At 45.4% G+C, this 16,651-nt stretch overlaps 1 protein-coding gene across 3 annotated transcripts in view; it reads left to right on the forward strand.

Annotated features, from left to right (window-relative positions):
- Window positions 1-16,651, forward strand: part of NUGGC (nuclear GTPase, germinal center associated) — a 42,096-nt gene that overhangs the window by 9,071 nt on the left and 16,374 nt on the right. For 2 of the 3 annotated variants that reach the window (XM_037042221.1, XM_037042223.1), the window contains 8 exons: window positions 500-604; window positions 1,253-1,361; window positions 2,131-2,353; window positions 3,040-3,270; window positions 6,023-6,232; window positions 11,502-11,677; window positions 13,106-13,124; window positions 13,609-13,698. In XM_037042221.1, the coding sequence (XP_036898116.1) occupies window positions 500-604; window positions 1,253-1,361; window positions 2,131-2,353; window positions 3,040-3,270; window positions 6,023-6,232; window positions 11,502-11,677; window positions 13,106-13,124; window positions 13,609-13,698 (1,163 nt within the window). The remainder of the gene's footprint in view (window positions 1-499; window positions 605-1,252; window positions 1,362-2,130; window positions 2,354-3,039; window positions 3,271-6,022; window positions 6,233-11,501; window positions 11,678-13,105; window positions 13,125-13,608; window positions 13,699-16,651) is intronic. The other variant, XM_037042222.1, reaches the window with a different exon arrangement.

A 16,651-nucleotide genomic window follows, 5' to 3' on the forward strand; every position in this document is an offset into this window, starting at 1 on the left:
CTTGCATTTTTGTCAGCCCTCTCATTTTGCAGATGAAGAAACTGGGGCTCGCGGAGAAACGATTTGCCCTGGTTGCATGGTCCGTCCTTCCCTCCGCATCCTGCTCCCGATCGATTTCTTCCTTGATTTGAAAAGACCTCCCAGAGGCCTTTCTTCACTCCACGCTCAGCCCTGTCTTGGGCTTCTCCCCGTTGGCACTTGGTGAAGACTACCGAGCCATTTGGCTTCTCTGTACTTCCCAACAGGGAGTGTTCATTTCATTTTCACATCTCTTCTGAGGAGATAGGTTGGAGCCTGCGTTTTGGAACTCGATGCAAAGTCCTGGGAAGGAGAACCAGACTGGAACGGGCCAGCAGCGCCTGCCTCTGAAATGAGCCCGCAGGCACGCAGGGCTGGCAGGCGGCCTCTGGGACTCTCGGGGCTTGTGTGTGGATCGCGATCAGGCACCTCTGCTGTGGCCCCAGAGCTGCGCTTTGATATAACCTCTGTTTTTCTCTAGTTGATGATGACTTATTTAAAGAACCGATGAAAAAAAGGAGACGATCAGATAGAGACCAGCGGTTCCGAGCATTTCCCTCCGCAGAACAAAGTGCTCTTAAGGAATGTGAGTGTTATGAAACTGTTATATATATATTTTAATCTGGCTCTGTTCTTTTCCAAATGTGTTCAAATGGTCAAAGGAAGAGAAGGTTAAGGTCAGGAGTAGAATGAGACATTTTCAAATGATCTCGTCTCAGGAAAGAAGGCAATTTGACAATTCATCTCTGGGCTTCTCTGGAGAAGAGGGTTATTGTCCAAATAACCTCGTCCTCATTAAAGCAAAGACTGAAAGTGGTCAGTTTGTGCTTTATGGGTATTTATGTGATGCCCTTGCCTTTTCCCCCCTTTTTTTGGTTTAAAGTATAGTTGTATACAATGTTATATTAGTTTCAGGTGACGTGTTCTTTCCTTTTTGTGACCCCAGGAGAGAAGACTCTAGAAGGACCAAAGGCCATGGCCGAGCAGTGGTGACTCCTGTCTCAGGGGTGTCAGGGCAGGCGGGTTCCTTGAGGGGCAGTCGGCCAGGGGTTGCTGTGTCCCACAGGCACTGTCTCTGGTGTCAGAGGACCAGCTATGTTGTTTGACTGGTGTTTCATTTCATTTCTTTTTTTCTCTCTCTCTCCCTGTAATGCTGAGCAGACTCTTTCTGGGAAGATCTGGTACTTGAACCTGGTCAGGTCCATCCCAGCTAATACACCTCTGTTGGTTCCAGATGAAAAACTGGAGTCACGGACGAGAAGGGTTTTGAGCAACACGTACCAGAAACTCATTCAGTCTGTGTTCCTGGATGACAGCATCCCGAACGGAGTCAAGTATCTCATGTGAGTCTGATACCGACTGCCATCAAACCCTAGTTTCCTTAGGTGATTGTAGGTGCTTCTGTCCAACAACACAAGGAAATTTTCGATGAGAAACTAAGCAAGAAAGCCGAAGGTGTGCATGGCTACAGGCCATCGCTCATATTACTGCTCGTTCGGTTGGTTGAGCTGTTACTGTTGCTGGGTGATCTGATTTCATGTAAGGGTCCCAGTATCCCTACAGAGTAGAAGCTATTACAGTATTATCATCCCCTTTCACTGAAACTGAGGCTCAGGGAGGCCAAGACGTTGACCAAAGTCACACCGCTGCCCAGCCAGTCAGTCAAAGGCCCTGGAGCCCGGCCCAGGCGGGGAAACTCGGCTGCACGGGCTCAGGCCCACCCGAGGGGCTGAAGTGGGGTTGCGGCTGTGCTTCCTGCTCAGTGTTGCCCCTTGTTGTTCTTTGTGTCTGCGTGAACTTTACTTCTAGAGTCGAAATGGTGTGATTTCCACAGAACACAAAGAAGGGTGCTTCCCAGCTAGCGTCTGCACAGATTTATCATTATTTATGAGTAGAATTACCAAATACTTTCGCATAATCTCATTTGATCTCCGTGACACTTTGGTGTGGTAAACAGGGTTTATTAATATTTCTCTTTGACCAAACGGAGGGCAAAGGCTCAGGTGTTGTGACTTGCTCAGGATTAGAATTCAGGTCCTTTGTGTTCTAGTCTAATGCTCTTCCCACTGTGTTTTGATGACCATGGCAATGTGCATTTAAAAACTGATCTAGAAACAGGCTTCTCACTTTAATTGAAAAACCGCCATTGGACCCAATCTACATTGGATTGTTTGGAAGCACCGGGGCCGGGAAGAGCTCCCTGATCAATGCCATCATCCAGCAAGCCATGTTCCTGCCGGTGTCTGGAGAAAGTATATGCACGTCTTGTGTTGTTCAAGTGAGTTCAGGCTGCTGCGAGCAGTATGAGGCCAAAATCCACCTTCTGTCTGACCAGGTATGTGTCCCCTCCCTCCCTCCCTCCCTCCCTCCCTCCCTTTTTCTTCTTTCCTTCTTCCTCTCTCCTAGAGATTAACATTATATTTTCTGTAAATATAGCTGGTGCCTTTGTTGAAGGGAAAGAACGTAGTGTGAATGTTCAATAGAGCCAGATGGGGGTTCTAGCCTGGGTGCTGTCACAGCGCACTGTGGGACTTTGGGGGAAGTCCAATGACTTCCTTGAGTCCCTATTTTCTCACCGGTGAAACAAGGGGGTGGGGTTAGACAACCCTTGCTGGGTTGAATGGTCTTAGCTTTTCCAAGTATGTAGCAACCCTGCCCTGCACAAGGACAGTAGCCTCCTCCCTCTGTCAGTGATNTTTCTGTAAATATAGCTGGTGCCTTTGTTGAAGGGAAAGAATGTAGTGTGAACGTTCAATAGAGCCAGATGGGGGTTCTAGCCTGGGTGCTGTCACAGGCTAGAACTGTGGGACTTTGGGGGAAGTCCAATGACTTCCTTGAGTCCCTATTTTCTCACCGGTGAAACAAGGGGGTGGGGTTAGACAACCCTTGCTGGGTTGAATGGTCTTAGCTTTTCCGAGTATGTAGCAACCCTGCCCTGCACAAGGACAGTGGCCTCCTCCCTCTGTCAGTGATGTTTCTAACTGTGTCACGAGGGGGCTTGGCCCTGTTCTGCCTTGGCAGGAGTGGAAGGAGGAGCTGAAGAACTTGACCAAACTCCTGCACAGAACAGAGGAGCTGGGCAGGGAAGAGGCAGATGAGTGGGACAGGGATGACGCGGTGGAGGAAGCCATCTGGAAGCTGCGGATGCTTTATGGAGATGGGGCGGAAAGGAAGAGCTATGAGGAGTTACTAAGGGCAAAGCCCAAAGGAAAGATTCCCACCTCCAGAATCATCACCCTCAAGGCAGAAGAGGTAACCTCAAGATGTTTTTCTTTTTTTTTTAATTCTTTTTTAAAAACATTTTATTTATTTATCTTCAGAGGGGAAGGGAAGGAGAGAGGGAGAGAAATATCAATGTATGGCTGCCTCTTGTGCGTCCCCTGCTGGGAACTGGCCTGCAACCCAGGCATGTGCCCTGAATGGGAATCGAACCGCGATCCTCTGGTTCGCCGAACCGCGATCCTCTGGTTCGCAGGCCCGCGCTCAAAATATGTTTTTCTTTATGTATCAAGAGTCTTAAGTACAACAATTGAATCCATTTAGAGGGTTTGCTCAAGGTGTGGTGTTTTATATTTGAAATAAGTCGATTCCAAAATCAGAAGTATCCATGGCCGAATTATTGTTCATTATTTACAGCTGTCAAATGGGAATTTTTAGCGTCTTAATGAGGGAGCTTTTGTGCGCAGGGAGGACTATTTATACTTACTTGAGGAATAATTAAGGATGCTTTTGGCAGTAAATGATGAAAAAACGGACTCATAATGGCTTAAAGGACATAAAGCATAATGACTTAATGGCATAAAGGCTTTGAGTCCTCATAAAGGACTCAAAGGGGGATTTATTTATTTTCTCACATAAGAAGTCTGGAAGCAGGTGGCTTTGTGGGTTGGTGCCATGGTTCGGCATCGTCGAGCTCGGTGTCTGTCCAGTTCCTCTGGCCTCTGCCACACTGCTCTGGTTGTTTCACCGTCACGAGACCACTACTGAGGTGCGAGACCTCAGACCTCACTTCAAGGCAGGAGGCGATGGGCAAAGAGATGGCGCCTTCTGCAGCTCCCCTTTCATTGGACAGTGAAAGCTTTCCCAGAAACACCTGCAACACATTTCTGTGTAGATTTCCTTGTTCAGAGCTGATTCGCATGGTCTTTCCTAGCTGAAAGGGAGACCATTTAATAGAGAAAGCAAGAAGCAGGCTCGGCAAGATGGGCTAAGACCAACCTCAATCCACTGCCTGCACAAACAATCAGGATTCTTGTAGCATGGGTGAGGGACAGGATGGAAATTAGATGCACAATTAACAGATTATATTATACTGGTAATCAATGCTAACTTTGTTAAATTAAAATTCAATTTTAAGTGAAACCAAAATAATGGTGTAACAAATATTTAATTTATAAAAGTTGTCCATTTAAAACCCTAGTCTTTCTTGCATCTTAAAGTTCATCTTTAAAATTGTTATTCTATTTTGAAATCTGACTTTTTAAAATAAAATAATAATAATTACACTTGTTCTAGAATTTATGGTTCAGTTATCTCCTAAGTTTAACATAGTGAATCCTCCTTAAATAGTCAATGTTGTTTAACATAATTAGTCAAATTTCCTTAGACTTTTTATATTATAGTTCAAATTTAGTATATTCAATTCTTTCAAAAAAATTTAAACTGAAAAAATAAAGGCACACTTAGAAATGAAATGTACAAAACTTTTTAAGGCACTTAGCTTCTGTTTATCTAGGAAATCAAAAACAGATATAGTAGCCATTCCTTATTTTTAAATGAATGTTATAAATAATTATGTTCTTAATATCTGAAACATAGAGTAAGCCTGTCCAAAGAAACACAATGATTATAAACCTGGTTACTTTATGTGAATATACATACAACTTATGCTAAAGTGTCAATATGATATTTATTTCTTAGCTACTCTGTATTTAGAAATACTACTTCCCAGAGATGCAAATTTGCCCATTGAAACAAGGGAACAGGAAAACCCTCCCAGTGAGTGAGAGGGCACAGATTCAGAGTGTGTGGGGGGGCAGGGACTCCAGACTGGCCTGAGGGAACCTGAGCTCACCTCCCAGAATGCTTTGCTCTAGGCCAGTTCATTGGGTTGAACCCTCTTCTTCTAGAAAGAGACTTTCCAAGCCCATGCTTTTTCTTTTATGTAGGCCTTGTTGTGTCTACCTTACTTTTAAAAATAAAATATCTTAAAGAACTTTTATCATCTCCTCTTTCACAATTTCCTGTCATTGGATTAGAATGGGTGATCTCAGCTCTTTTGAGAATGTACTTTTGAGAATGTACTTCATTCTCAGCTCTTTGAGAATGTACTTCCTTATCTTTCTTCTAGGACCAGCCTATAGATATTTAGGAACAATGCCCACTATACATCCCCAATCTCCTGTCACCGGCAGTAGAAATTTGCTGCCATATACAGTTGCTGGCAGGAATGTGTCGTTGTCCCAAGAGATGTTTAGGTAGAACCAATAGGCTGAGAGCAATTCCCCATCCCACCTACCACCTTCAAACATCCTGGAAATGCCTACATGTCAAGATCTTTTTTGTACTTGAAAGATAAATTTTAAAAACCTTTTAAAGATCATATTCAGATCAATTTTTAATGCAGAAATTATGGTCACCACATCACTATCAATTTTCTGTAGTATGACCTCTCTGGTAATTATAACACTCGCCTTAGCCATGCCAGAAGAATCCTCTCTCTCCAAAATGTAGGAGATTGCGTATTAATTACATTGCTATTAAAACTGAAATGGAATTTAGGAGATACCATCATCCAGTGAAGCCTATAACTTGGCCTGAAGTCCCATTCTAACTGACTAGTTACTTCATCTGTAACTTCGTCTGGTTCTCAGAGTCTAGGCCCTGTTGCCTGGCTGCCTCTTACCATTACTCAGTGTGCCTTCAATGCGCCCGAGTCACAGCTCGTCCCGGGGGAAACGCTGGGAGAGCGGCTGCTGCGTGTGACTTTGCCCTCCTTCCTCAGGCAGGAGAGCTGTCTGTCAAGCTGGACCCCTACATCCGGACTAAGAGGAGAGACTGGGATGGAGAATCAGCTGAGACACATATCTGGCCCCTGATCAAACACGTGGAAGTGACTCTTTCCAAGTCAGAGCTGATTCCAGAAGGGGTTGTGCTGGTGGACATTCCAGGCACGGGTGACTTCAACAACAAGAGGGATGAGATGTGGAAAAAGGTGATTCTCTCTCCTATGGCTGTGTTCCCACTTTCCTCAATTCCTCCACCCTTTCTAAAGCAACAAAGAATTCTCTGCTTTCAGCTGAAAGAATTTTATGAGTTCACTGGAGTTAAATTCTTCCCCTTTCTGTGTCCTAAGCCTCAGGGCAACAGCTAGGTAAGGGCGGCCAGAGGAGCCGGTTTGTCAGGAATCACGAGGTAGGCCTGGTGGCTGGGACAGGAAGGTGTGTAACGGGGTCAGCAGGAGAGTGGCGTCAGAGTAAGCAGAGGGAACAAGGACAGAGTGGGGGAGGAAGGCCAAGGGTTGGGTGTAAGGCAGAGAATCCGACAGCCAAGGCCCCAAGGAACCAGGAGGCGGCCGCTGTGTTTGGCCGTTAGGAGCAGAAACTCAAGAAATCAATCCCCAGCGAAGTGCAGCTGATGGAAGGGCTATCGAAGGGTCTCCTGAGACCCGGCCTGGCCTCAGGGCCACCTCTAGGACAGGAGCATCTGTGTTTTCTCAGCCTCTTCTCAGTCTCTTGTGGCTGTTTGTCTTTGTGCAATTCTCACGAGAGTCCGGCTCCTCTCTTAGATGTCTCTATTTAGCCATCAGGGTCCACGTTGTGGAAAACGACCACCCTAGCCCTTTCTCTAAGTGACATTATTTAGTCCCTGCACCCATGACTGTCTGACTATCGTCTCTGTGTTTCAGTTTAAATTCCCAAGAAGGGAAAATGTGATTGATTGTTGCTTTCTCTGGATTACGTATCCGGCCCCAGTGCAATTAGCTGTGGCTGCTGGTGTTGGTTGAAATGAAAGTCCACCTGTTCAACCAAAGTCTTAGGTAGGGGTTCAGTCACCAACAAATGGGGTCTGAGCTGACCAGGAACCCCCAGATATGTCTACACCAGAGTTAAGCATTGGAGTAATTTGGTCTGCACCTAGACACTGAAATTTTTAAGAATTTGTCTCTTTATACGTTCATTTGCTTTTCATTCATCAAACACATGTAATATATAACAATCTACTAAGCACTGAGGGCACAAAGATTATAGATAATAATAATAATAATAATAATAGCAGATATTTACTGAGCATTTACTTTGCACCAGACACTATTCTCAGTGAAGTAAGCTTCCCCTTATAACATGGGGGATTTTAACCCAGGCAAGTTGGCAGTGAATGAAAAGAGGCAGAGCTTGACCTCTAAGGGGTGTGTGTGTGTGTGTGTGTGTGTGTGTGATATGTTTAAAAACACCCAGCAAAAGTGAGATCCTGCCTTCTGGGAGGAGACACACCCAACGGTTAGCAGCAGCTTCTGTGTTTACCACCACTCTTAACTACATACACCTCTGTATCGCTTGTATATTTTGTATGAACATGTGTGACCTTTACACTAAGAAGTAGAAAGCAAAATAAAAGTGTTGAATGAGAAGTAGACCTTTCCCACAGAGGGCTTATTATCTAACAGGAGGGAAACACAGGTGGCTACATGGCAGAGAGTCACATACTAGGGGGTTCAAGGTGCTGTGAGCACTGAAAAGTAGAAATTACCTCTGACTAGCACTCTTATTTCTTCAGCAAATACCCACTGAACATGTACTCAATTTTGTAATAGATTCTGGATGAACAGAGACAAAATCCTTGTCCTTGGGAGTCCCATTGTTCAGAAGGAAATCAATTAGTCCTATTAATTAACAAACTGAATCACTTAGAAATGAGAGCACAACATGATCATTTTGGAGCAGGGGAGGATTCAGAGAGGAGGCTGAAGCTCAGCCTCCACCAGGCGGAGAAAGCAGCTGGAAATGGGACCACTGAGCACGGGCCAGATAGCCAGTGCACTGTGGGAGCTGGGTGTTGGGGGAAGGATGAGTCTGTCTGGGTGGCTGGAGGGAAGGGGGTGCGGGGGTGTAGGGAGAGGTGCAGAAGACCAGCCTGGAAGTGTTGGGGGTGGGCTTTAATACCCCGTTTCCTAGGGAAGCTCAAAGGACCAGAGGGACTGGGGTGTGTGATAGAGGGAGAAAGGGCATCTTTAGGCAGAAGGAGCTCGGGAGCACAGGGTGGGAGCACAAGGGACACTGGACCGGAGCTGCAGGGGGACTGGGAGGGAGCGCCCACATCAGTGAGTCAGGAGTAGTGCAGCAGCTGTGGGACCGGGGGCTGGGAGATCTGTGACTCGTTTCTAGTCAAGATCGGGAGGAAAGGAACAGGATGGCAGCTTACAGAGCATCAGCCTATGCCCTGATTTTACAGAGGAAGAAATGAAGGCTTAGAGAGGGAAGTCATTTGCCCAAGACCATACAGCTGTTGAGTGGCAGAATTTGAACCAGAGAGTACAGAATATGTACCAGCTCAGGTACAGATTTATCTATCACCCCCTGAGAGTGTCCCCTAACCGTTTCTTTAGGAGGAAGGCAGCCCCCTTCTCCTTGATCAGTCAGCTCAGGCCTGGCCGAGAGAGCCTTTGTTTCTGCAGGGTCTCAGTGTTTGGAGTAGACCTGCTGAACTTGGTTGTTCCGGGCAGCCCCATGGAGCGACAGCCTAGGGGAGGCAGCCAGCCTCCCTCGCTGGACGGAGCCGTGGTTGCTGCCAGTTCAGATACGCTGGGCAGCTTATCAAAGGCCACTCAGAATAGAGGAGCCAGCAGATCTGGCTCGGAACACCCACTCTGAGGAGGTCGAGCTTAAGTGAAGGGATGGTTCCCAGCTCTGCTTGGCCTTGGCTCCCCTGCATTCTTGTGGTTTCTCGATCTCCTCTCACAAGAAGTTACTACAGACTTCCTTCTTTCCAGGGAGAACAGAGCCAACCCCCTACCCCATCTCTCACGCTGCCGGCTTGGCCTCTCCTGAACCAAAACAATTATGAACCCAGACTTCCCTGTTTTGCCGCCTAGAAGTCCTGAGACTCTAGGCATGTCACCTGACTTCTCTGAGGGCTATTGTCAACTCAGAGAAGGAGGGAGATGGGGGTGGCAGGGGTGCCATCCCACCTACTCCTAAGTCCAGTCACTCTTGGCCTGTAGACAAGCGTTTTGGTGTCTTCAATTCTAACTTTACCAAACCCTGGCAATTAGGGGCAATGTGTAGGGCCTGAAATTTAATCACAGCAGCCTTTATGATTGCAGTCCTCTTCTCCTGTTAGTAAACATGTATTAAGCCCCTGTAGTTTACGAAGGCCATGGGGCTTGGTTGACCTTTAACAAATACCCAGATATTTTTCCAGCAAAATAGGTTGATTTGAGAACAATAAGGAACTGTAATTCAAGGAATGCGATGTAATGGTGAACTCCATGGAAGTCCAGAGAAACAAAGGAGAGGGATGGTCTTTTATGAACCTGGGAGGGGCTTTTGTCAAGGAAGCGTCCATTGGAGGAAACTGAAAGTTCAAAGTAGAGTGACTTTCTATTGGCTGAGTTATGGCAGTCTGCCATTGGCCCAGCTGTTACTGGGCAAAGGGGACTCTTCTTCCTGCAGAGGTAGTGTCGCTTCCTGTTGGACAGGCAGCGCACGTGATATCCTGTTGAGCTCAGTAGTGGGTATTGAGTGTGTGAGAGTTCTCTCTTCTACCCTCCAGACTCCATTTCAAATGAGTTTTTGTTATTTCGTTACTAAGTTTCACAGTACAAAGGTACAAAGACCTGCCGCTGAAGAGCTTGCAGGCTGATAACCAATGATCTTCCACAACCTGACTGAGTTGCCTGAAGCTTCTCTAAGTTGATTATAATTTGGAAAGTGGGAGGGAGCAATGGTTTAATTTTTTCTGCCTAAATGTGAGTTCACCCACACAGGGAGGAGATTCAGACCCATGGCCGTGTGTCCTTAACCTTGATCCTGTGCCTGGCAGGGCCCACGACCTTCTCTAAAAACAGTCAAGTTTGTCTGACTCTAGAAACTGATGATCTCAGAACGATGATCCATGAAACCAAGAGACTCATGGATGGAAGATGGGGGGTTTGGTGGTGGCTCTGAGCAGGTTGGGGCTCCAAATCCTCAACCCCCAAGTCCGCTAGAGCAGTTCTACTTTTAAAGATCAAATCTGGCAATTGGAATTCTTCATACGATTTCATTTGAAAAAGTTCCCACTGCTAAAAACAAGTTTGAAACCCACTGTTCGAGACCAGGGTTTCTCAGCCTCGGCACTATTGACATGTGGGCAGAACATTCTCTGTTGTGGGAGCTGACCTGGGCATTGCAGGGTGTTTGGCAGCCTCTTGGCCTCTACCCTCTAGTGCCCCCCAAGTCGTAACAATTGAGAAATATCCCCAGGCATTGCTGAATGTCCTCAGAGGTAGAAAATCCTCACTAGTTAAGAACCTGGCATAAAATGCTGATTTTGTTAGCAAGTCACAAGCTTGTCACCCCTTTATGTGCACAGAGCTGTTCCCAGGAACCACAAATAAACTTCATCCCTGAGTTGGATAAGTTTTTTCATTTATAAGAAGAGATAAGATAGTGAAAGAATACGGCAAGAGAAGTGCCATGTGGAAGTTGCTGATTTTGTAAAGCAGTATTTGTACTTTTAGTCGTAAATTATAATTTCATATTCATGGACCTTTGCGATCTGAATCGCATGGTTCCCGGCTCCCTGCTGCCACATGGTGGCAGGGTGCTGAATATGCAGGGACAGTCAGACATCACAGTGATGCCCTGTGATGACAGTTTGGGGGTAGATTCATGACCAGAATTCATTCTGGAAAAAACAATAATTCCCCCTAAAGGACAACTGGGGCAAAGTAAGCCAGTGATGGATCTGATACTGAGGGTCTGACGTCTTGAATTCTTTCCATCGCTAATGCCGCAAACATCTAGGAAGCTCCCGCTATGGCTGCACACTGTGCTTGAGGTGATGTGGATTCCAAGCTGAATGGTGCAGCCCCTTCCCCTCAGGAACCTCCCAGTCTGAATTGGGGAAGGTGCAGAGAGCCAACCCTGTGTGATAACTCTGAGAGGTACTATGGCAGGGAAGTCCCGGTGCTGTAGGGTGCAGCGTAGGGGTGGCCAACCCACCCTCGATGGGCCCTTCACAGAGTCTCCAAGGGCAGGTGGAGGTCAAGCAGAGATTGTGGCAAGTGCAGAGGTCCTGAGAGATGGCAGAGCAAGTTACAGCTGAGAAAAGGCAAGGGACTCAGTGTGGCTGGGGGAGCAGAGAGAGTGCGGTGGGAGTGGGGAGACTGGGATGGGGAGAGAGACGGGCCGAGTGCGGAGCACGTGACACATTAAGGAATCCTGTCTTCTACAGCTGAGATCCTGTTTATGTCCTTGATGTGATGTGGTTGTGCTTCACAGACCATCGATAAGTGCTCAGTGATCTGGGTGATCAGCGACATTGAGCGAGTTTCTGGAGGGAGAGCCCACGAAGACCTTCTGAATGAGAGCATCAAAGCCTGCCAGCGGGGTTTCTGCAGGGATGTGGCCCTGGTGGTCACCAAGACCGACAAACTCCACCTGCTGGAATATCTGAGGTACCACGTGGGGCTTGCAGAGATGTGCCTGACTACTGTAGTGACGGAGCTTTGAACCCAGGATGTGGTGGACATTGTGGACTTAGGGAAGTGACTGTAGGGGAGGACAGAGAAGTCTAAGTGACTTCCTGGAACATCAGGACCCTTGAGTGGACTGGCTCAGGACCCTGACCACGGGGGTTCCTCTTCCAGGGTAGCTGCTTAACACCCAGCAGGTTATTCCCTTCATAGCTCAGGGGTGCTGCTCGCACGTGTGAGATGCTAACGGCTCCTCCCGGGGTTGTGCCGTGTGTTGGTCCAGCCTGGCCCCCATATGGGAAATGTAGGTGCCCTCAACTAGTAGGCACTTTCTAGAATACCCTCTGGCACAGTGCAGCTTTGAAGCTCAGATTCTGTTTTCAGATTTGACTACTCCTGAGAGTTTAAATCCATTTGCAACCAAGTTCTCAAGTTCTAGAACCTTGGCCAAAAGTAAAAGCATTCTTACAGAGGGTATTCTAACAACAACGACAACAGACAATGAAAGATAAGCATTTTAGAGCTTAGTAGATACTAATTTATATTGGTTTCCATGTAGATGTCTGCCCCCCCGACCCTGCCCCACAACTAGGAGGACTCTAACTTGCCTTTCACATCGGGACACTCTCAACGTGAAAGTTACAGAGGGTCAGCAGGTCCACACTGGGCTTTGCTGGGCACCCGGGCATATGGTCACGGGGCACAACACTGTCAATGCTCCTCTGCTCTAACAAGACTCCTTGACCCGTCACCTCTTCTGTTTCCCCCACACCCACTGAAACTCGAGTCTGGTGTCTCCAGGAACTTACCAAGCGGAGAAAACTTAATAAAGAAACAGGTTAAGGCTTCCCCTCCCGACCACCCAGCTTCTTGCTGCCACGGTCCAGGTTGGAATTTCAGCTTCACTTTTCCCTGCGGATTCCGTCCACCCTAACTCCCTCCGCAGAGTAACATCTAAAGCTCTCCCTTTCTGAAGCCCACTCTAAAACTAAACCCAAGTCACTCTAATTTAATCGATGTTCATTGAACACAGTGGTGGGCCTGCCAATTCAGGGATGTATATTGCCTCGTCACGTATTAAAAGAGGGCTTACGTGTAGATGAGAGGGACAAGCGAAGTGCTACAGACACCCAGAGAGAGACAGAGGGGGAGCGAGTGAGCGAGCTGCATTTGATCTGGGCCAGGGGTGAGCCACAGAAAATTCCACTGGTGGCAAAACATGGAGAAATGAAGACACTCTTTCCAAGTGGACACTGGAGGGGGTCAGAGGAGAGAGCGCCTGGGCCAGAGGAAGAGCCTATGTGACGGCGTCAAGGTCATGACGGTGGGCACTGCTTTCAGGGAAAGTCAAAGGCTGCCTCGACGCATGATGAGATTAGTAATTGTTGTAATTTTCTAATTTCATTTCAGGGAAAGGAAAGTAGGAAAGGTAAGTATGAACCAGCTGTTTTTATTTTTAATTTTTAAGGTTCTACTGAGATAGAGCTGATATACAAAAAAATGTACACATTTAATGTAAACATCTTGGTGAGTTTGGACATAGGCACTGACTATCTTTTCTTTTAATTTGGAAAAATTAATTTATTGGTTTGGGGGTGGAGAGAGAGAAAGAAACAAACATTGATTTGTTATTCTACTTTTTTATCCATTCATTGCCTGATATTGGTATGTGCCCTGACCAGGGAACAAACCTGCAACCTGGGCATATTAAGATGATACTCCAACCAACTGAGCTATGTGGCCGGGGCCAGACTAGTTATTTTTAAACAATACTTTCTGTGATTAATATTATATAATTTGAATATATATGCATTGGTCTCAGCCAAGTGAAGTCTGTCAATAAAACGTGCATCTTATACTTCATCACTCTTGATAATTGGATACTTTTTGCCATATTTCCCTTCACACCCTAGCAAGCTATTCAAAGTCAGCGAGAAGCTGTTTTGGAAAGAAATGAAATGATAAAACTACAAAGGAATAGAATTCTCAAGGAAAAACTAAAGGTGAGTTAACAGGTTTCTCCGTGTGTTTTTCTGCTTTTTGACTACTCAGATTTTGAGAAATAAATGTCTCTTTGATCTTGAGTAGAAGCAAGGGCCAAAGTTTGGGAGTAGACAATTTGGACTTACCTTAGTTCTATTGATTAATAACTTTGTGACCTTAGGCAAATTACTATACCTCTCTGAGCCCCCATTTTCTCATTTGCGAAATGGAAAATAACACATCTACTTCCCGATTGTTGGAAGAATTGAACGAGCATGTGGTCTGTTGAGAAACGTGTGCAGGTGAAGTCAGGGATCACCACCCAGTCCGGCCAGAGGAATGTCTCAGCGGTGTGAGAACACAGAATGAGGGCCCTCAAGTCACACTGATGGTCAGGGAGGCACTGGGCAGATTCAGGGAAAACCCTCAGCCTCCCAATAGGAATTTTAAAGAACCAGTAACTTTAGTATGGTGAAGAAGTAGGAAAAAGAGCATTTGAGATGGAGGGAAGAACATGATTGAAAAAGACCTGTTCCGTGCGGCAAACTAGATGAAAGTATTTTGAGTAGCTCAGCAAAAGGCGTGTGGAGAGGTGCTGGGAGGTAGGCCTGAGCCATATTTTTCAAGCTTGAGTAAATGTTCTGTGAGACTCTCAGTGTTTTCTTAAATTATTTTTATTGTCTGTCACAGAAATAAGTACAAATATAATGCTCCTTACTATCATAGTCTTATGCAACCATAAAACTGAAACCAATTTTCAGATAAAATATACACAAAACAACATAAGGAGTACAATATATCAGAGTTAGTATAATGTGGTAGATAATATGGTTTTGCTGAAACTTTATCTCCAGTGCTGGGTTTAATAGTAAAAACATATGGCCTTAGGTCCATTTCAATATTTAATTGCTTTCTATATTTTGACTTCAATTATATCCAAACAGAAATTATCTAAAGTATAATGTGGAATTGAACATTTCAAAGCTTTTTTTCTGGTTCAGAATAATCAGACCTCATATTTAAGCCAAAGTCTTCTACCAAACAGTTCTTGAATGCTGGTTTTAATGAGGCAATAAATCAGTAAAGCTGTTCTTATTCTCTTTAATTGTTTTTGTGGCGTTACGAAATATGCATTTTATGAGTACCTAATTGTATTGCTTCTGGAAATAGAAACGTAAAATGCTTCAATACACAATTCACGCCTGCATGTATCACTCACAATGGGGTAAATTGGTGTGTACGGGAGACAGGACAGGGCATGGGCAGCAATGCATCAGCCCGGAGGGCAAGTGAGGTTTGGCTGTTGCGGAACGAGTTCTTCTGAGGTCTGCCCAGCTGCACCTCTGACGGCCAGGTGGTACTGCAATTCTCCAACCACTTAATTTCAGTTTGAATTATTGTGAAATCTTACCTATACTGCATGCTTTCATTTGGAGCACATTTAATTTTAATTATAGAAACTATGAGGCAGAGGTTGACTATAAGGCAGTTATTCATATAAATGTCCATGCTTATTTTTTAATTATAAGAAAGTTAAGAAAAAACATTGTAAGAAAAATTACATATCCTGGAGGGTACATTTATTGATCTCCATTTGGAAATACAGTTGCCCTTGAACATGTGGGAGTTTGGGGTACTGACCTATGCAGTCACATAATATGTGTATAACCGCGTTTGGCCCTCTGTATACACAGATTCCCAAAGTGACGGGATGACTCTTAAAAACGGGGGTTTGAATTGAAGTCAATTGAAAAAAATCCACATATCAGTGGCCCCACACATTTCAAAACCACATTCTTCAAGGGTCAATTGTACTACACATTTCAGAAAGACTGTTTTCTCAGCAGTATGGAGAATGGGAGGTTGCGTGGAGTGTCGAGTGAAGACCATTAGGGCGGGTTACTTGAGAGTCTGAACTAGGCAGTCACTATAGGAATAGAGAGGAGGAGATACATTCAGGAAATATTAGGGAGGTCAGATCTACAGGTCTGGATGACTAGCTATACGTGGCAAGTAAGAGAGAGCTGGGTTTTGACTTCCTCAGACATGTCATTGGAGCTGGTTACTATGCAGCATTTACCTTCGCTTTAGCCCACCTGTCTAGAAAACCTAGACTTGAAAACCTAGACTTCTCCTGTGTGTCTCCTTTGCTCTCACGCAACTGCTACTCAAGTGTGCGGGGCTCCCGGAAGCCTACCCAGTGTCTCTGGTCCGACCTTGACCACATGGGCTTACACCTTGCCCAGTCGGACTCTCCTCTCTGCCAGGGATTCACTCATCGGCTCTTTTCTACCTTTGCATCAAAAAGGTTTATGACTCTCCACTGTTTTCTGCCACCCCCCAAATAACCATGCACACACACACTTTATGGTTTTTCTCTTTTAAGGGAGATGAAGGAAGGATTGTGGAACAATATTTGTATATAATTCTAGTATGACTTCTCTGTGATGATGTTTTTCTAATCATAAAAAAATTTTCTCTCCCCTGATTCTTAATTTATTGACATTTAAAACCATGGTTTGCTTAAACATCACTTTGTATTTAAATGTGTAAAATTACTCACTAACCACCCAGCTCAGAAACTTGCACTTTTAAAGAACCCTTTCCCAGTATTGTGTTGTGTTGTGCTGATAAGTGTTTAACTATCAACTCTCTACTAATAAAAAAGCAACAACAACAAAAACCACCAAGGCCTGATTTGTAGCGTGTGACAATTCCCATGGTGTAAAGACTCCCGCCATCGCCAGCTTTAATCTCTGTGATGTCAGTGAGGGCAGAGTCGGGAAGAGCTGTGTCCAGTGGCTCTCAGGGCTGGCACAAGCTGCCTGCGGCACGTCACTGCCTTTTCCAGGGTTGTGCTTCTTTATCCAAAACGGTCCTGGTGCTTCTCCCACTCTGAGCATTTAAATACATGTTCGAACTATTTATTCAATGCATTTCTTTTTAGAATGATCATTTTAACTCCCAAGAGAA

The sequence above is a fragment of the Sturnira hondurensis genome, unplaced genomic scaffold, assembly GCF_014824575.4.
Source record: "Sturnira hondurensis isolate 20B ecotype Veracruz unplaced genomic scaffold, ASM1482457v3 Scaffold0003693, whole genome shotgun sequence".
Taxonomy (NCBI): Eukaryota; Metazoa; Chordata; class Mammalia; order Chiroptera; family Phyllostomidae; genus Sturnira; species Sturnira hondurensis.